General features: G+C 58.9%; 2 protein-coding genes across 3 annotated transcripts in view; one reads left to right on the top strand and one right to left on the bottom strand.

The window, feature by feature from the left end:
* The window catches only part of LOC117639392 (cAMP-dependent protein kinase type I regulatory subunit), an 88,531-nt gene that overhangs the window by 15,089 nt on the left and 53,780 nt on the right, over positions 1-19,662 (top strand). The window lies entirely within an intron of this gene.
* On the bottom strand, positions 9,929-14,594 carry LOC117639379. The gene is made up of 3 exons (XM_034374977.1): positions 14,245-14,594; positions 11,815-12,072; positions 9,929-11,712 (listed from the first exon to the last, which is right to left on the bottom strand). Exons 1-3 carry the CDS (start codon positions 14,396-14,398, stop codon positions 10,262-10,264), a joined length of 1,863 nt encoding a protein of 620 aa, XP_034230868.1. The 5' UTR covers positions 14,399-14,594; the 3' UTR covers positions 9,929-10,261.

The following is a 19,662-nucleotide window of genomic DNA, read 5'->3' as shown; positions in this document are numbered from 1 at the left end:
TCGCTCTGTCTCTCTCACACCTAGACGGGTCGCCTCACGCGTGCGAGAGAGACAGAGCGACGAAAGCGACTCTCGGAGTCGGTCTGCAGCGTCAGCGAGCAGCGTCCACTTGGTCCTGGTGGCTGCGGAGGCCGCGGCCAAGTCGGCATGGGAAAGAGCGCCCGTCGCCCTGTCTCTCTCGCACCCCTGCGGAACGGCCCATGAGTGCGAGAGAGATGCCTGCCGCGGCCCGCCTGACTTGACGACACGTCGTAAACGACGACGGTGGCGAGCGTCGCTGCAGCAACTCAATTCTAAATTCAAATTTCTGTTTGGTTTTTTGGTGTCTCGTTATTCCGTTATACTGCATTGGATCCTTAGTGCTCTTGCCGTTTGCGAGGCGTGCCATGGGCTCCTCATGTGCATACAGTATCTGTCTTTAGGTTCACGAGGCAACTTTGTACTAGTTTTATCTGCACATTATTGGCTCCGGAACTGCGTTTTCTCATGCTCCGAAAATGTTTCTCGAAACCGTCTAACCCTGTCCTGTCCTGTCCACACTGAGACTGTGGGTGTGGGTCGCCGCGGCCGGGGCTTAGGTCCCCGTCATCGAGCTTGACATGCAAACAAGGTCCGCCACCCTCTTGAGGGTGCAGGGTGCTGCAGGGTGCTGCAGTGTGGTGGTGCAGTCCGCGGGCCGGCCGCGCTCTGCCAGGTGCCGATCATCCCCCTGAGGGTGCTCATCGCCGTACGAAAATCACCGCCGCCATCTGGTGCGGGTCCTCCTCGAAGCCGTCCTGATCGTCGCCCTCCGCGAGTCGCTTCCGTCGCTCTGTCTCTCTCGCCCCCGTGCGCTCGGCCCCATGAGTGCGAGAGAGACAGAGCGACGAAAACGACTCTCGGAGCGAATCAGCCTGCAGCCCGACCGCGGCCGCGCTGCCCCTCGCGTACTTCGCGCACCCCTACAGGGCCGCCAGGGCCGCCAGGGCCGCGATGACGAATCCCGACCTCGGCGTCGGTGGCGGTGATCGGGGCCGCGGGAGCAGCGCGCAGCCAAGCGTCTCGTAATCATCATCGCAAATATTTTTTTCCGTCGGTTTCATTATTACTTTTTTTGTTACGGCCGCCCGGCCGCCGCCCGCGCCCGTTTTGTCCGCGTGCGCGCCGCGCCGCCGCGCCGCGTCATGGCCGTGATGGCCGTCATGGTGGCGCGGACGGGGATGGGCGTGCTGGCCGGCCGGGCTGGCACTGTGCTGCCCTCGGTGCTGCCCCGACACCCTCGACGGCTCGCCTCTCTTTTTAATGCAGGTCGGCAGCTGCGCCGCGACGCCGCCCCGCCCCGCCCCGCCTCGCTGATAAATGCACCCTCGCAACGCCCAGCCTCCGCCCTCCGCTCCAACCCGCCCCTCGGCGTCGGTCGGCGTCGGTCGGCGTCGGTGAGCTCGCGGCGTCGGTCGGTGGGTCGCGGCCCGACGCGGCACGGCGCGGAGGGCATGGCAAGGGCGGACCGCGACGTCATCACTTGTTGGCGTCGCTGCCTCGCCGCGTCGCCGCGTCGCCGCCACCCTCCGCCACCCTCCGCGGCTGCCCTCGGCATAGCCACCCCGCCACCCCGCCCTGCCCCACGCAATAACCCCGCCGCCATTCGCCGCTTTCCCCGTCCCTTTCTGGAGAAGTGTGTCACGCGGCCTTGGCTGCACTGGGGATGCACTGGGGATGCACTTCAGTGACACTGACAATTGCCTTGGAACAGGGCGAAGAGGTGCGAACTGATTACATAACACACCTACAGGAACCAAATACTGTACGTAGAGTCCGAAAACTCGTGAGCATGGCGCCCTCGCGGGTGCACTCTGGCCTAAAGCGAGTACTAGTGTACTATACCCACAATACAAGCGTGCGCGACACTAAAATTGTTGTTGTAAATTTCGGAAGGGAACAGCGTAGCGGTGCATCGGCGGCAGGGGGATTACCGAGGGCAGGGTGCTCGATCACGGCCTCCGCGGCCTCTTGACGGCTGCTGCGCGCTGCAGTGCGCGGGGTGCCCGGCAGTGCCGCACCCCCGGCGTGGCCATGTATGGCGTGGCCGACATGATCGCCGCTTCGCTCCCGCTCCTCGGCCCAACAAAAGGCCTCGGACGCGGACGGTTTCCCGCCCATCGAGTGCCCTGCCCGCTCCCGCCCGGGCGGCGGCCTCGGCGGCCTCGGCGGCCTCAGCGGCAGCCCCTGCCCTGCCGAGGGGTGGCGCGGCGGCCGTGGCGGTTCGCTGTTCGGGAGGCCGGAGCCTCGCCGGAGGGACGCGGAGCGGAGCGAGCGGAGGGACCGAGGGGTCGGCAACTTCCCTTGGCCGTGTACGAGGGAGTATACGTATATTACCAGTAATATAGGTAATATATGTGTAATACAAAGTAATATATAGTAATACAGGGGTATTATAGAGGCGAAATTGTGGTAATATGCAAGTAATATATGGTAATATACAGGTAATATACGGGTAATATAGCCACCGCGTACGAAGTAATATATGAGTTGCCGACCCCTCGGGAGGGACCCTGAGGGAGCGGAGCGCAGCAGACTAATTCCGAGAGTCGTTTTCGTCGCACTGTCTCTCTCGCACCTGCACGGGATGCCCCATGAGTGCGAGAGAGACAGAGCGACTCACGGAATGAGTGTGCAGCAGCGCGGTGGTGCCATCGACGGCGCGGGCCGACGCGCTGACGCCTGGGTCGGCCTAAGCTTGGGCTGCCGCGCGATATCGCCGCGTTTTTTTGGAGCACGTCGTCGTCCCCGACGGGGAATGAAAATTGAAATTGTCGGCCGGGGAGCGTAGGGCGCAGTGGCGGATCCAGATGCGGCCTTTGGGGGTGAGGCTGGCACTTTTTGTGGCTCGGAGTATAGGCTTTTTGCCTACCTTCCAGGCGGTTAGCCTAGGTGCCATGGGGCAAAAACCTCCCCCCCCCTCCTGCATCCGCCCTGGCCCTGGGCCCGGCCCTGGCGTTCCGCGGGCTCTACGACTCGCCTTGAGGCAGGGGCCCAGGATCTTGCCAAAGAAACAGCAGACCCATTCCGAGAGTCGTTTTCGTCGCTCTGTCTCTCTCGCACTCATGGGGCGAACCGTGGAGGTGTGAGAGAGACGGAGCGACGAAAACGACTCTCGGAATCAGTCTGCAGGAGAGGGGGGATTTGGGCTGAAACGGCGTGAAACACGCGTGGAACAACACGGCGGCCCCGCGCTTGCCGCTCGCCCGGCCCGGAAGTCAGTTAGGACCTGGTCTGGCCGTGGCGCCGTGGCGTGGCGGCGCGGCCGGCCGCGGCGGGCCTAAGGCTGAGAGCCTTGCGTGGCGCTGGGCCGGGCCGGGCCGGGCCGGGAGGTCGCGGCGGGTCGTGCCTAGGACTAGCCACTAGAAGCCCAGCCGGGTCGCCTCGCCTTCCTTGGCCCACTTCGCGCCTCGCCACTGCCACGCCACTGCCGCGGCCGCGTCCCTGCGTCGCACGTTGCACTCGCGGTAGTCCCTGGTAGTCCCTGGTCCCCGCCTCGGCGGCGGCGCGGCGGGTTCAACGTTTCCAAGTTTCGGGAATTCGACGGACCGCCTCGGCCGGCTCAGCTCATCCTGGGTTCCGATGATCATTCTGCAGACTGATTCCGGGAGGCGGCCTCGTCGCCCTGTCTCCTGCGGCGTGTCCGCACGGGTGCGAGAGAGACAGAGCGGCGAAAACGACTCTCGGAATCAGCCAGGATCCTGATCCGGACGCCTCGGCCGCAGCGGCCAGGGTGCAGCGCCTTAGCAGCGCCCCTGCCTCGGGGACCGTCCGCCAACGCGCACGCCGGTCAGCGGCTGATTCTGCTCACTGCCACCGCCAGTGGGCCAGAAGACCGGCGGAGGCGGCCAAATCTCTAGACGCGTTTTGAGCTCCCGAGTCGCTAAACAGGACTCGAACCGAACGTGTGACCCCACCAATGGATTCCTCGTTCGGAGAGCAATCCATAGGTGGGGTCACACGATCGGTTCGAGTCCTGTTTAGTGTACGTAGCGACTCTGGAGTTCAAAACGCGTCCAGAGTTTTGGCCGCCTCCACTGGTCTTTTGGCCCATTGCGCGTCGCTCTGTCTCTCTCGCACCCATGGGGCGTCTCTTAGGGGCGTGAGAGAGGCAGAGCGTCGAGGGGCTCCTCGCTCCCGGACGGCCCCCAGCCCTCGCCGCCTTGCCAGTGCGTTGCCTCGGCATGGCCGCGTAGCCGCGCACGTGGGCGATAACATCAATGGCGTTTGATACGCGTCGTCCTGTCGGATGAAAAGGATGCGGCTTCAATCGAGGGGCGATTTAAATCCCCCCTCCTCCCCTTTCCTCCTCCCTTGTCCCTGGCGTGCCAGGGTGCGTATGCGTCGCCGCTGCGTCCGAAAGTGCACCAAGTGCGCGCAGGCGAGCGAGCGGTGCGGGGGTTTGATTTGTGCAGTGAGCGCTTCCGAAAGCGTCGCCAAACTGCAGCTCAAGTGGTTTCCGCTAGCTTCCGCGAGGGTGGCCGAACTGCATCCTGTCATTCGAAGCGCATCGAAAAGTGCATCCACTTGGCGGGACGGTGTATGACGAATTGCCGATGCACTTGATGGAGAAATGTTGCATTTGTTGCATGCTTTGCGATGCAAAAGTGCAAAGTGCCGTGGTAGATTGTTTACTTTGTACCTTGGTACTGTAAACCAGGTGAAACGTTGTAATCGCCTTGAGTTCGGCCAGTATGGCCAGTGTCCTCATCATCAGGTCGGACAATGTTGAAGTGCCAGTGCTCGTCGAGTGCATTCCCGTCCGCCGCATGGACGCGGTGCAAGGACTGCATGGACTGCCTCCTGCACTCTGTGTGGAAAGTTGTCCTGCTGGCCATGCTGGCACACTGCTGGCACCGCCGCATCGCCGCGCCTTGTTTTGGCCGCGTATACCTGGCCGGGCTGGGCAGGCCGTGGGCAGGCCGTGGGGCAGGCCCCGTGGGGCCTAGGCGTGGCGCGGGCCCTGCCACCCCTGGGCCCTCGGTGCGGAAGGTAAGCCGGGGGAGGGGGAGGGGGGGGGTCTCTTATTATTGCACGGGGATAGGGTCACTTCGGCAGCACCAATTGCCTGCTCTTCCCTGGAAGTCGCATCCTTCTCAGAAGGAGGGGAGGGGAGGGGAGGGGAGGGGGAGGGCCGCGGGGTGACGAGGCGCGTGTGCGAGAGAGAGGGCGACAGGGTGCCGTCCGGAGGAGTCCGGAGGAGTGAGCGAGCTCGTTTCGCTCGCTCCGTCCATTCAGCTAAATAAACCTTCAATTATCGAGGCGTTTTTGGTCTTCTCTTTCTTTGGCACTTGTGGTGTTGGCTGCGGGGCACAAGCAAGGGCACAAGCGCACGGCGCCGTCCCAAGTTCCAAGTTCGAACAGTGTTTGGACCGGCCTGCATTGTGTAAGCGGGACGCGCGGGAAGCGCAAAGTCCCCCCCCCCTTCCCCCTTCCGCGCGCGCCTCGCTGACCGGGGCACGCTTTGCATGACTTGTGCCCGTCTAGTCCTTTGTCTTGTAATTTATGATCGCGCCCTTGACTAAGGCGGGCCAAGCAGCAGGTTGATTCCGGACAGCGTCTTCGTCGCTCTGTCTCTCTCGCACTCGGGGGCCTTTCCGCAGGGGTGCCTGAGAGAGAGAGAGAGAGGGAGAGAGAGAGAGAGAGAGAGAGAGAGAGAGAGAGAGAGAGAGAGAGAGAGAGAGAGAGAGAGAGAGAGAGAGAGAGACGGAACGTCGCCGGGCCATGACGCGGGCGCCCTGACCATGGATGCCCTGCCCTGCCCCGACCGGTATGCGTCCTTGGATTCCGTGGGTCCGTCCGCGGACAGTGGCGTGCCAGCACAGTGTGCCAGCCATGCTCATCCTCGCGCCTCCTGCCGTCCCGCGCGTCCCGCAACCTGCAGCGTGCCCACATAGCCAGGGCGAGACCGTCGTCAATTCGAAGACCGTCGCCGTGATGCCGTGTCGTCACGACGTCCAGGTTGTCCAGGTCGCGAAGAAAGGAGCCGGGTCTTATTCGACACGCTCAGGCCCCGCCATGGCCCCGCAGGACGCAGGTACACCGTACGCCCCGGCCCATGCCTGTTTGTCCGCCTGTCCTGTGAAGAGTGCACCACGACGCGCCATCTTGAAAAAACACACACACAGACAGAGGGTCCATCACCGAGTTGTGTCCTTTGTTTGTCTCGAAAAGTCCCTTTTTCCATTCGATGGCCAATGAACAGCGTCGTGGTTGCACTATTGTCTAAACGCACCGAGGGTATCGACGGGAAATCGTGAATGCGTGTTTGCGCGTTCCAACAGTGCCCTGCCCTCATCCATCCGCCCTGCCTTCTAGAATTTGCGAGAGGCGCGTGAATTTCCGGTGTACTCGGGATCGCGAAGCACGTGACCACGTGACCGAGCAGGTGTCCTTCGTGGCGCGCGCCGTGGCGGCGGCTGCGGACTGACTCCGAACGGCGCGCGCCACGCTCGGCCTCCCTCGCACTCATGGGGCGCCCCGTAGGGGTGCGAGAGAGACAGAGCGACGAGGCGCTGTTTGGGATCGGCAATCGGGCTGCCCGACGGGGTGGGCCGCCTGCTCACGGAAAAGAGGGCGCTGGTGGAACGACACTCGTTCGTTGCAAACGACGCCGTTGTCGTGACAGTTGTCATGCGTCACGCCCGTTGATGACGGGCTGTTGGGGGTGCTGGCGGCGCTCAAGGCCCGGGCGTTCAACGCCGAGGTGTTGGAGGCCGAGGCGTTCGAGGCCGTGGCGTTCAACGCCGAGGCGTTAGAGGCCGTGGCGTTGATCCCCTTCCGCGGCGCCGCGCCGGAGCGCTGGATGTGGTGGCTCGACGGCGCTCAAATGAAATATTACCCGGCCGCCACCATGCCAGGTGTGCTTATCTACGCAGCGCCGTAGCTCACCGGGGGAACCGCGGCGTCGCGCTCAAACGTTGCCCATCTATCCTGCATGCTCCGAGCCCCGCACCGTGCTCCCCGGGCGAGGACGGCGATGGCGGAGGCTGGCGTCGCCCTGGCGGAGGGGCTGCAGTGTCTCTCTCACACCTATGCGGGACGCCCCATGAGAGCGAGAGAGAGAGAGACCCCTCCCTTGGCTGGCATCAGCCCGCTCGCCAGCCGGCCGGTAAAGGTGTGGTCAAGAAGCAGGGCAGGCCGGCCCCGCGGCCCCGCAGAGCCCGCAGGACGCCTGCGGGGCCACGCAGGGCCGTGCAGGGTCCGTAGGTAGGCGGCACACTGTACGGGGGGACGATTTACACGATCTGTCACTCACTCGGCCCGTTTCTGAGTGCTGAGCTTTGCTTGTTCCTTGTTCTACGGGCTGCCTGGCACACTGCCTGGCCGCCGCTGCCCACTGCAGCCCCCTGGCCGGCCCTGCCGGCCCTACCTAAGCCCCAAGCCCGCCCCGCCACACTGCCCGCCAGGGTGGCCGTCGCGCCTCACAGAAGGAGGATTCTGTGGAACTGCAAGCCCTTCTCGGCTAGAAGTACGGGCAAAAAATGATTGCTGAAACGGACGGCGCCCTCTGCCATTGATCCGGGCTTGCGATAAAGTCGTCTTCCGGTGTGCACTTCACATGTACAAGCACACACACTCACACGCGCACACAACGCACGTACACGCACACACGTCATAACGACCTCGTCAGCATTTCACGTTTCGCAGGCTGCTATCTCTCCGCCCCAAGGCAAACCCGTCCCTGCGGCGCGTTGTCCTCGACGGTACTGTGCTGAGGGCCCCTTGGAGTAAGCAACCCGCCCCTGGTAGGGCTGCAGGCAGGCTAATCGTTCTCGTCTCTCTGTCTCTCTCGCACTCATGGGGCGTCCCGTGTAGGGGGCGTTTCCGAAGCGGAGCGAGAGTAACAGAGCGATTTCTTCGCAATGAGGTGGCAGCCTGCTTCCCTCGTCGCGCCCTCCGCGTCGCGTCGCGTCGGCGCTGTGAAAATCATTCGGTTACCCTTCGTTGCCCCACGGACGGCCCGCGGCCCGCGGCCACCCCGCCGCTCCCCCTTCCCCCACCCCTTCTGGCGCGCTCCCATTTTCTCCCGGGCCCAACCCCCAGCCCAACCCCCGCCGCCTGCTCGAACGGGCGTCAGTGTCGAAAAAAGAGAGGCCGGCGGGGGTGAGGGAGGGAGGGAGGGCGAGCAGGCTGCAATGAGACACTAGTAGTGGAACCGGTCATGATCCGAGCTGTATTGTGTGAGGGGTGGCGGGGAGGGGAGGGGCGGCGGGGGCAATCCAGCGTCCGCGCCGTCGGACGGGGCCGGACGGGGCGGACTTGCGCTCGCCGGAGAGGTTCAGCAGGGCGACGCACAGTGGGCCAGAGACCGGTGGAGGCGTCCAAAACTCCAGACGCGTTTTAAGCTCCAGAGTCGCTAAATGGGACTCGAACTGAACGTGTGACCCCACCAATGGATTGCTCTTCGGACGAGGAGTCCATTGATGGGGTCACACGTTCGGTTCGAGGCCTTCTTAGCTACTCTGGAGCTCAAAACGCGTCTAGAGTTTTGGCCGCCTCCACTGGTCTTCTGGCCCACTGTGCGACGCCGGAGAAGCTACGCCGTGCCGCTCCTGCTGTTGGACTTCTTCGCTCTGTCTCTCTCGCACTCCAGGGACGCCCCGTGCGAGGTGCGAGGGAGACATGCAACGGCGGCACTGCTGGAGCGTTTCGCGCGGCTCGCGCGTGGCGTGGCATTCCCCTTTGAAGCCCGCACGGCTGCACACTGCACAGCCTGCAGCCGGGGGTCGCTCTCGTCGCCCTGTCTCCCTGCGCATGGGGCGCTCCGAACAGGTGCGAGAGAGACAGAGCGACGAAAACGACCCTCGGAAGCAGCCTGCAGCACGGCAGCCAGGAGCGCGTCGACACGTTTTATCATGAAAGGGAAATGAGGGGCGCACGGCGACCCCGCCCCGCGCCCCGCGCGCTTGACGCTCGAAGCGCTGGAGTCCCTGCACTGCATGAACCTGGCCGAGGCCTTTGTTTTCCCACGGCGTTCCGCACCCTGCCATGCCTTGCCGCCACGCCCTCCGGCAGGGCCTAAAGGCCAGCGGCAGCTGCGCGGCAAGGCAAGGCGTCGCGGCCCTCGCGGCCCGTGCGCGCCGTCGCCGCCCGCGCCTTGCCCCATGCCTCACCTCTCCACGTGCAGCCGTGCAGCGGGCGGGGGGGGGGGGCAAAAAAGCGAGATAACCTGTTTCTCCTAAACTTAGTGAGGCATCATGGCCGCGGCTGCCGCTGCTGCACGCCGGACGGCCGGATGCGCGGCGCGGCCACCGGGCCTCCACACTTACCTACTCCCCGTGCCCATGCTGGCCCACAAGCAGGGCCCCACCACCACCACCGCGCTGCGCCGCTGCGCCTCCCCGCACCGCCGTAACGGTCGCAGGGCTGGCCTGCGCTGGGCGCCAAGGACGCCGTCCTGGACGGGTGGACAGGCCGTCAGGCCAGGCGGGGCGCGGGGCCGGACTGGCTGACCATCTGCCCTCTCCTGACGCGTCTAGCGAGCGACGCTCCCCCTCCCTCTTCGCCGTGCCATAAAATAGGCTCAGTAGATGGCGAAAAACTAGACTTGACAAAGAGTTAAAATTTAAGAATTCTGAGAATTCTGGAGCAGCATGCCGCAGGCAAGCATCAGAAAATTTGAGGGATTCTAAATTCTGTGCACCTCATTATTTTTTCATCTGTCTTGTTTAATGTAAAGTGTCATTGTATCAGTCAACTGGATTTTCAATAAAAATAAATTACTTTAACTCATGTCTTAATTCTTTGAAATCAAAAGAAAATTTTACCCCTGGTGATGTATGAATTTTGCACAAACAGTGGGCTTAATTATCTTCTGCACTCACATTTAATTTTTTAGGCAAATGTTAAGACTGGCTTCTGTCTTTTATTGACTGTTTTGAGCTTGAAAATAAAAAGGGAAAATGAATGCATTCATTGATAAATTAGTTTATTATTACAAAAATACATACAAAACTGGGATTCAAAACCACTGGTAGTGTATTCACACTGAACTAAAAGTAAAGACAAAACAAACAAACAAAAATCACTACATTACAAAATTAGAAAAAATCACCATAAATATTGACTGGGGAAACAAAGGTTCATGCTGTCCATTATGAATATATTTACAATACATTGAGAATATATTACGGCCCTTTGGTTTAATAGAACAACATTCTCCTAACTAAGTACAATATAGTCATAAGGTACAATGTATTTCTCTACAAGAGGACCCTGTAGATAAAATTCTTTGGAATACCTAGACCTCCTCAGGGGAAACTTCAGGCTCGCTGTTGAGCTCGCTGTTGGGTTCTCCTTTCCTTACATTGTATTCGTCTTCCTCCATCTCTCTCTCATCCAAATCCTCAGCCATCTCTCGAGTATCTTCATTCTCCTTCTCATTTTCTTCACTATGATCAGCTTCTTCTACCCTCTTCACCATATTTCCTGTCTCTGCCATTTGCTCCTCTGGCTCCTTTTTCTCTTCTGTATTTTTCTCATTTTCTTGCTCTTCATGGTGTGGCACCTCTTCAGGTGCAACCTTAGCTTTGGAAACTTTTCTCTGCTGTTTCTTCTTCTCTTTTAATTCCTCTCTCTTCATGTGATACTGCCTCAACAACTCAGTATCGATAAATTCTGGCTGCCACAGTTGATTGAGGAAAAACGAGTTAACCAGAGCAATGTCATTGCCATTAGGTTGGAAAAGGAATGGTAGAGCGGCAGGCATAGTTCCATATGCCTCGTGTCTATCATCAGCATGCACAGAGTGACTAGATAATGAATCAGGAGTGGCACCTGGTCTTGACTCTAGCTCTGACTCAATTTCTGGCTCATAGGCTTGCTCCATGGCCATATCACCATCCATACCAGCTTCCGTACCAGGCTCCATGTCCATTTCATCCATTTCATCCCCGTCCATCTCAACTTCCGATTCGTACTCTTGTTTGGAAGACTTGTCAAGCTTGTACTTCTTTGCAATAGGATACTGTTCAAATCTGAACTTGCCGTATTTGTCCTCCATTTCGTCAAGCATCTTGGATCTTCCATTCTTGACAGAAAGGTCCACTGGTTGGTTGCCAGCAGTGGAGTGAACGGGCACAATGGTGGTTGCAGAGGGAATGTTGAGCTTTGAGAGATCTTGAGGCATGGATCTCTTGCGAACAGACAAATCGGTGGGCATGGACAAATCAGTTGGGTTATCTTCTGACGGCTCATCCTGCTTACCGAGAGAAATCATTGAGACATCTCGATTCACTTTAGTATTATTTTTAAATGGGAAGCTATCACGTTTGACTGGCAAAATGCTTAAAGAACCATTGGCATGAGCAGGCACCATGGTAATATCTCTGTCACCTAGCTTATTCATGAGATCACGAGGATGAGGCATGTGAGCAGATGAAACGCGTAATGGAGTGACACTGACATTAGAGTTACTATAAGAGCCAATACGAGGAGCTACTGAATCTTGTTTCTGTTGGTAGAAGTTTTCGCCTCCCCATGAAGATAGCTTGTTTGGTGTCGTTCGTTGAGCAAGAAGTGACAGAGAATCCATCGGTTGAAGAGGACTCTCTCCATTGGCAGCAGCAAACTCTTGGGCTTGAACTATCAGACGCTCTCGCTGTATCCTGACTCTCTTCTCAGTGATGGCGTAGACATTCATGAAGGCTTTCTGGCACACCTCAACAATTGGAATACCAGGTTTTGTTCTTCCTGCAATGACATAAAAGAAAAATAATTAGTATGTTTCACACTTTTTTTTTGTCAGGTATCAAAATATATTATTTGTTATGTTTGTAGGTGATTGTAACTTACCATCAAAAGTAACATCCGAGACACTTTGAATGAGCGGAACTTGATATTTGCAGCTCACTCTGCGCTGACTGCGCCCAGATGCTGTTCTCTGTTGCTGTCGCCAGTATTTCCTCTGCACAGCTCGAATTTCAATGTGTGCTTGAAGGAAACGGTTTTGAAGAGCATGGTCAGACAGAGCATAAAACTCTTTGAAGAGGCGCTCCCGTTGTTCTTGGGTGATTTTGTCTCCACATTTTTGAGGACATGTGCATATCAGCTCTGGAACACAAGAAATTTCAAAATAAAAATTAGTTGGTTTAGGTTTTAATGAATCAAAATTTATGGAGAAGAGTCTGGTGGAGCAATAGTTGTCAGATAAAAAACAAAAACAAAACAAAAAAAAAAAAAAAAAAACAAAAAAAAAAAAAACCACAATACTGGACAAATTTTTTTAACTGATCAAATGATTGAACTGACAAGTATTGCACGTAAGACTCCCTTCAAAGCTGGTTAATAAGTCTTGTAAAACTCTTTCAAAAATTCTTTTAGTTAGTATCCTAAAGAAAATGCCACAGACTTAAGAAGAAATAAATATTGAATGAACTCATAAATTTTTAAATTAAGATTGCATGCAGGTTGCCTGATATTTTATAAGAGTAATTTTTGTGCATGTGTGTAGAGTTCACTGTTCACTACATTGGCACTTAGTCTAACATTAATGCCCTTACATTTTGGTTAATTTCATGCCTAATTTTTCTGACAAAGCAAGAATAGTTCCATAGAAGTGTTTCTCCATAGCAAGTTAGTAAATCAAGTGTTAATATTAGATCACACAATAAATCATACAATAATTTCTTTTTCTCTAAAAATTAGGCACTACAGCAACTATGTTAGTGCACCGCTTGGAGCATTTTCAATGGCTTCAAACTCACCAAACCATCATTAGCTCACACCGTAGTCAAATTTATGGATGTGTCCTGAAAAATTTTAACATGTCAGTTTGACTACTGCTCTTTCAAACAATTTCTCCCCTAATTTTTTTCTCAAATACAACACAAATGGGGGATATCACTCTTCCAGGACACAACAAAATATTGACTACAATTGCACACACTGAACAATAACAGTGAGCAAAAACGGCTTTGCCGAGCTAATCTACTCGCTGTTACCCCCCAAGTGACTCAATTATTCAACCTCATCGGCCAGGCAGTGGCCAGTGGGCTGAGCCAGTGAGCCTAGGCTGAGCCCACCCCTGAGGGCCCCTCAGCTTACTACGACCGCATGGCGGAAAGGCGAGGCAAGGCGGGGCAAGGCGGGCAGGCCGCGGGGGCCCTCACCACTGCCACAGATAAGGCTTGCACTAATGGATTAGGCCAGCTTATGCTGCTCGGCCCGATAACCACTCGGCGTTCTCATCAAAGACGAATCAACGTCGCGCGGCCGGCCCGCCAAAGGGCTAAAGGGCCGAAGGCGGAGGGGCCACAGCCTCGGCGCGCTTCCCTTGACCGTGCACGGCCCCCTTTGGGCCCCCAGGGGCGCCCCCTGGGCCGCTTGGGCCCCAGGGCTAGTCATTGCACAATTCGTTTCACAATCAGTTGGCCTAGATCAAGCAGTCCGCGGGGCTGCGGCGCTGCGGCCTGCGGGGCTCGGCCCGGTGGAGCATCTCGCCGCGCCCTTCGCCCTCGTCACTGGCTTGCCCATGTCATCTCGACTTGCAGTGCGGCACTTGCTGCACTCAGGCCTCGAGCCGCAGTGAGTGAGCTCACTGTTGACTGTTTTTCTGCGCGCGGCGCGCGTGCAAAACAAAAACAGCTAGGCCCCGCGACGCAAGGCGAGGCGGCGAGGCGCGCCGCGGCTGGCGGGCGGCCTAGAGGCTTGCTAGAGGCGGAGGCGAGGGGCCGAGCGGCGCGGCGGGGACGGCCAGACGGGCGGGACGGACCTCGACAGGTCTCGACCCGGCCAGCACGCCCGGCCAGCCGGGCCAGCCCCGCACGCCGCTCGGCCCTACACTTGACGCCTGCCGCGTAGCGCCCCGCCACATTTCGTCACGAAAAACAAGCCGACACTAGAACGCGTCGCTTGATAGTCACACTGGGGCACACACAATCTCCACAGATCACAGACGGAGTGCTCGCCGTCCTTGCGAAATTCTATGTCCGTCGTCCCTTCGCACTCGCAACACAACACACACACTTCACAGCAGACGATGATGCACTCGAAGACACCAAGAGTTGCACTTTTACGGGAGGGACGCAGGTTGTCACCATTCCCAACACAGTTCACCGGAGCAGTCCTGGATCACGCCAGTCTTGTATCACTCGCTGTCACTCACTCGATCTTGCAGCACAACACATTTCACATATCCTTGGAGCGCTTTGCTCGGGTCGCACTCGCACTGTGGGGACCTAACCTTCTCACACGACGCAAACTGCTTGTCAAAACGGTTATTACCTGGTTGTTTCTTGGCTGGTATCACTTTCCCCGACTTGGATACGTATTCCTGACCCGAGTATCTCATTTTGATCTGTTCCTTCCGGTCCCACTTGGGCCAGAAGTCCAGACCTTCCAGTGTAGTCTGATCCTGTGCGTCCGTCACCGCCGCCATCCCTGAGGCATTTGTTTGCGTTCGCTCCCTTCCAGACTCCAGCCTCCTCCCGTTCCGCTACTTTGCCGGAAAAAATAGTTCGGAAAAAGCGCTTATGAATGAGAGTGCCATCTATCGGCGAGCGCGGCCAACTACAGACTGACTATGCCATTGACGAGTTCAAGAACCTGGCCGCGCGTAGTACGCCGCAGAGCGACCACGTGGTGTAGTACGGGGCTCGCCTCAAAGATCGCGCCAGTGTGCTCTTTGTGTTCCTTTTGTCTGGCCGGGCCGGCCGGGGACGAGAGGGGAGGGGAGGGGGCGGCGGCGGAGGGGAGGGAGCAGCGCGCCACGCGATTGGCCGAGCCTTCCCGCGCATTTCCCGCGCGGTGCGTCGGCCTTCGAAAGCGGAGCGCGCAGCGGCCAGCCTACGGCCAGTGGGACCCGGAAAGTAGGTCACTGTGTTCAATATTCCGGCAGGCCTCTGGGCCGCGGCTTGGCCGTGGTAGGGCCCACCGCGGGTTCAGGGTTGGCTCCCTAGAATGCACCCGGGCCCTAGGACGTCGCCTAGCGGGCCGTCTGGGCGCTGTAGCTTACGCTGTAGGGCCGCGGAGGGGCGCGGTGGAGGGGGAGCGGGGCACGGGGAGGTGCCAACCCCTCGGTAATATCACTCCGCGCTCAAGGCCGGCGGCGGCGGCGGCGGCGGCGGCGGTAGCTGCGGCGGTAGTAGTCGTAGTGGACGACGCACAACAACCCCCCACCCTTTGAGAACTCCCTTCCACCCTTCCGCCTCCGCCCTGCGCATCCCTCCAAGACGGCCCTCAAGGGCGAGAGCAGGGCGCATCCGGCGGGGCCGCAAGATGGGGGCCCTGCCGGCCCTGCCCGCTCCTGCAAACCCCCCAACAGCGTTCTATCTATTTTTTCCCCCTTGGGTACGGAGACGCGATGTATCAAACAGCCGAGCGATTCGGAAGAGTCGTTTCGTGTCTCTGTTGCATTCATGGGGCTTTCGAGAGAGAGACAGAACAACGAACCGATCTTGTATCGCTCGCTCGGCAGGGGTTGTACATGTTGTACATGCATTGCACTCGGACACGGGCGTACGGACAATTCGCCAGTGGCGGATCCAGAGGCGGCCGATGGGGGGGGGGGGGGTAGCACTTTTTGCCTACCTTTCAGGCGGCTATCTGGGGGCTTGGGGGGGGGGCAAAAACCCGCCACGGGTACCCTAACTTACACTCATTAGGCCGACCCTCTGACTCGAGTAGTTTTGGACTGACATTCCTGTTGACAGCCCCCAGTGCGCCTGCAGTGTCGCCTCACTACATACAAAGGTAGATTAACTAGGCAGTAGCATTCGTGCGAATGTGCGAATGTTTTTGTTGTGGTCGGGTTTTGGGGGCTAGCTAGCTGCAGCAACATTGAGCACGGTTTCGCGTGGCGACTCGGTCGCCCCTGGGTCCTTGGTCGTGGGTCTTGGCTCTGTTTACGACTGGCGCGCCGCGTGCCATCAGCTGACCGCGTCGTCTGCTGGGACTCTGTGACGTCGAATGGGCTGCCTACGTGCCGGGCGTCTCGGCGACGCTGCGGCCGCCGGCCACGCGAGCCGTGCCATTCCGGAGGACCTCTCCGTCGCTCTGTCTCTCTAAGTTAGGTCAGGTTAGGTAACCTCACGAAGTCACGAGTGCGACGGAAACGATCATTCGGAATCGCCCCGCGGAGAGATACGAGATCGATCCACCACACTTTTTCGAGAGGCGGGAAAAAGTTGTTTCTTGAGGAGGCCTGACTAATTCCTTTCGCTTCTTCATTTTCAGGTGAGTGCCTTGGGCAGTCGGAGGGAAGTGGCTGCCCCACGACAGCATGCTGCTTCCGTGAGTTGAAACCGACCGAGTCCGTTTCCGTTTCGTGCGACCGGGTAGTGTTTACTACAGTGTATAAGGACGATGGACAGTGTAGGACCCTCGAGCTTGTCGCCGGGTCCGGGTCTGGCGGTGGGCCGCGCGTTACGAAGCCAAGCCAGCAGCCGACTCGACGGAAACCGCAGTCAGCGGCATGCCGACCTTGCACTGTGGACTGATTCCGAGAGTCGTTTTCGTCGCTCTGTCTCCCTCGCACCTTGTCGGGACGCCCCATGAGTGCGAGAGAGACAGAGCGACGAAAGCGGCTCTCGGTCTGCTGCTCGCTGCGAAACGGCAGCGCGGCCACGGCGCCGCAGAGCGCCTCCCACTCGACGCCGGCGCACGTTGGGTTGCCTACCCCGCCGGCGGCTCAAGTGGCGCTGCGTTTTCTGCACGATTCCCGCTCGTTCTGTGTGGTGGCGGATCCAGGGGCGTCGGCTGTTTGGGGGGGGGGGGAATGACTTTCCTCTTACTTACGGCGACTTACGGAGACAAGATGTTGCTTTCAGCCTATGCGAGCCTATCTTTCACAATGAAAACCTAAATATTTGTGCTCAGTACACTTACTTGATTGAGTGTTCTATGTCCATAGTACCCACCCCGTCCGTGCTACGTTTACAGTGTATCTCGTCGGGTCCTCCTCTAGGTCGTCGCTTGGTTCCGTGCCACACCCCAGCTGCTATGAAATGGGTGCTCGTCCGGTGGGTGCGCGCCTCGGTGCCTCCCCGTGACTCGGAGCCGAAGGGCACCAAACAGTTGACTCAGTGAAACAGCAATCGGCCGGCATACGAGTTAGAGAGAGAAAGAGAAAGACAGCCGAAGAGACTCGCCGCGATTGGTGTCTCATTCTGTGCAATTGCCCGATCAAACGATGGCATGGCCAAGAACGCGGACAGTACTAGACTGATTCCGAGAGTCGTTTTCATCGCTCTGTGTCTCCTCCGGCACCTATACGGGACGCCCCATGAGTGCGAGAGAGACAGAGCGACGGAAACGACTCCTCGGAATCAGTCTACGGCCCGGCAATTTTATTAGGCGAAGTGGGTAGGCAACCCAACGTGGACGGGCCCTTGACGGGTTGCCTAACTTCCCGGGTGGTGGCCTGCTCGTGGGCCGCTCGTGCAAGGACTCGAAGGGGCCGAGCCAGGCGTGGATCCAGAGGGAGGCCCCCCTCAAAAAGTTGCACGTGGCCCCTGGAAGTCGGCACTTTTTGGTGCACCCCCCTCCCCGCCTCCAAACGCGTCGCGTCGCTGGACCAGCCCTTGCCGGGCCTTGGCGGGGACGTGGATGGCGCGGCGCGTGTTGCGTGCCGACCAAGCACGGGGCGGGGCGGGGCGGTGCGGGGCGGTGCGGGGCGGTGCGGGGCGGTGCGGGGCGGTGCGGGGCGATGCGGGGCGGTGCGGGGCGGTGCGGGGCGGTGCGGGGCGGTGCGGGGCGGTGCGGGGCGGTGCGGGGCGGCGCGGGGCGGGGAGCTGCCGCCAGAACGGGGAGGAGCGGGGCGATGAAAGGAAAGGGAAAAGCAGCGTCCAGAGGGGAAAAACAAAAATGAAACTGAGAATGAAGAGGCCGCGCGCGGCCACGCGGCACGGCGAGCAGAAAAGGGGAGGGAAAACGGAAAATAAGTCGGCGCGATGCTCGGGGGAGAGTTTTGGCGACGACGACGATGCCGAACAAGGCGAGGACCACGACGACAACGATGACGAACCAGGCGATGGCGACGATGAACCTGCTGATGCGCACGAATTAATTGGTGACACCGGCACGTGGCCGTCGGCGCCGTCGGCCCCTACAGTGTATCGCTTTCCCGGAAGACACGTGACGCCAGGCAGCGCTGTCGCACGCTGTCGATGGAGGACCGACTGCCACGCCACTGCGGGGCCACGGCACGCCACGGCACGGCCGTGCGGTCACGTGTGGGTTGTGCAACGCGCCGCGCGCGCACGCCGCACGCACCGCAGGCCGCGCCAAGCCGCGTGCCGTGCCCTGCCCATCCCTGCCACGCCCTGCCACGCCCTGCCAAGCCGTGCCAAGCCGTGCCAAGCCGTGCCAAGCGCTTGCGGCCGCGCCGCCAGATCGGCTTTCATTCGTTTGGCGGAAGAGACGACGACGGTCCGACAATGTTTGCTTTGGTTTCGCCCGTACAAAAATAAATGCCTCTAGAGTGTCTCGAGCCGAGACACTCTAGAGACGTTCTGGAGACGATGTGGAGACGGTCTGGAGACACTGAGGAGGCAAAATCGGAGACACTGTCAAGACGCTTTGGAGACACCGCCGAGACAGTGCGGAGACGTCGGGAGTTTCTCGACACTGTCTCTATTCTGTCTCGAAAAGGAGACACTCTGGAGACGTTCTGGAGACACTTTAGGGAGACGATCTAGAGACAGTGCGGAGACACTGTCGAGACGCGCGGCGGGAGCGCCGGCCGCCTCCCCCCTCCTCCCACGAGACGGCGTGGAGACGCTTTGGAGACATTCTAGAGACACAACTGGCTCCCCTCCAAACAAAAACTGAAGCCGGCGCCGCACTGGGCGGATTCGACCCACAGACTGCCAGCATCACAACACGGATGACTGACGTCGGAGCGCACTCGGCCAAAGTGACGCTCCTTAGAGGAGGTCTGCCGACGCGCATACACATGGTTCGGACCAGCGGCAACACTCTACACTCCACGCGGCGACCGCTGTCACGTGAAGTTCGTGCAGTGTTATTCATTTAGTAATTACTTTCGGTGCATTTGAATAAAGGAACGTTCAGAGAACGGGGTATTTAAACAGAGAAACGAACATAGTGCTGACCACCAAGATGTTTTAAGTAAAACGACAGCGGTGGCCGCGTAGAGTGTTGCCGCTGGTCCGAACCATGTGTATGCGCGTCGGCAGACCTCCTCTAAGGAGCGTCACTTTGGCCGAGTGCGCTCCGACGTCAGTCATCCGTGTTGTGATGCTGGCAGTCTGTGGGTCGAATCCGCCCAGTGCGGCGCCGGCTTCAGTTTTTGTTTGGAGGGGAGCCAGTTGTGTCTCTAGAATGTCTCCAAAGCGTCTCCACGCCGTCTCGTGGGAGGAGGGGGGAGGCGGCCGGCGCTCCCGCCGCGCGTCTCGACAGTGTCTCCGCACTGTCTCTAGATCGTCTCCCTAAAGTGTCTCCAGAACGTCTCCAGAGTGTCTCCTTTTCGAGACAGAATAGAGACAGTGTCGAGAAACTCCCGACGTCTCCGCACTGTCTCGGCGGTGTCTCCAAAGCGTCTCGACAGTGTCTCCGATTTTGCCTCCTCAGTGTCTCCAGACCGTCTCCACATCGTCTCCAGAACGTCTCTAGAGTGTCTCGGCTCGAGACACTCTAGAGGCATTTATTTTTGTACGGGCGGAGGTAGCTCGTGGAGGCGGT

This window comes from Thrips palmi, unplaced genomic scaffold (assembly GCF_012932325.1).
Source record: "Thrips palmi isolate BJ-2018 unplaced genomic scaffold, TpBJ-2018v1 HiC_scaffold_1, whole genome shotgun sequence".
NCBI lineage: Eukaryota > Metazoa > Arthropoda > Insecta > Thysanoptera > Thripidae > Thrips > Thrips palmi.
The sequence above is the reverse complement of the archived record's forward strand: the minus strand, read 5'-3'. Positions and strand labels throughout refer to the sequence as shown.

Excerpts from the sequence above, each read along its gene's own strand:
- LOC117639379 (XM_034374977.1), bottom strand. The coding sequence starts at position 14,398 with ATGGCGGCGGTGACGGACGCACAGGATCAGACTACACTGGAAGGTCTG. Across the intron at positions 12,073-14,244 it reads ACCAGCCAAGAAACAACCAG|AGCTGATATGCACATGTCCT; the intron begins GTAATAACCGTT and ends CTTGTGTTCCAG. Across the intron at positions 11,713-11,814 it reads CTCGGATGTTACTTTTGATG|GAAGAACAAAACCTGGTATT; the intron begins GTAAGTTACAAT and ends ATGTCATTGCAG.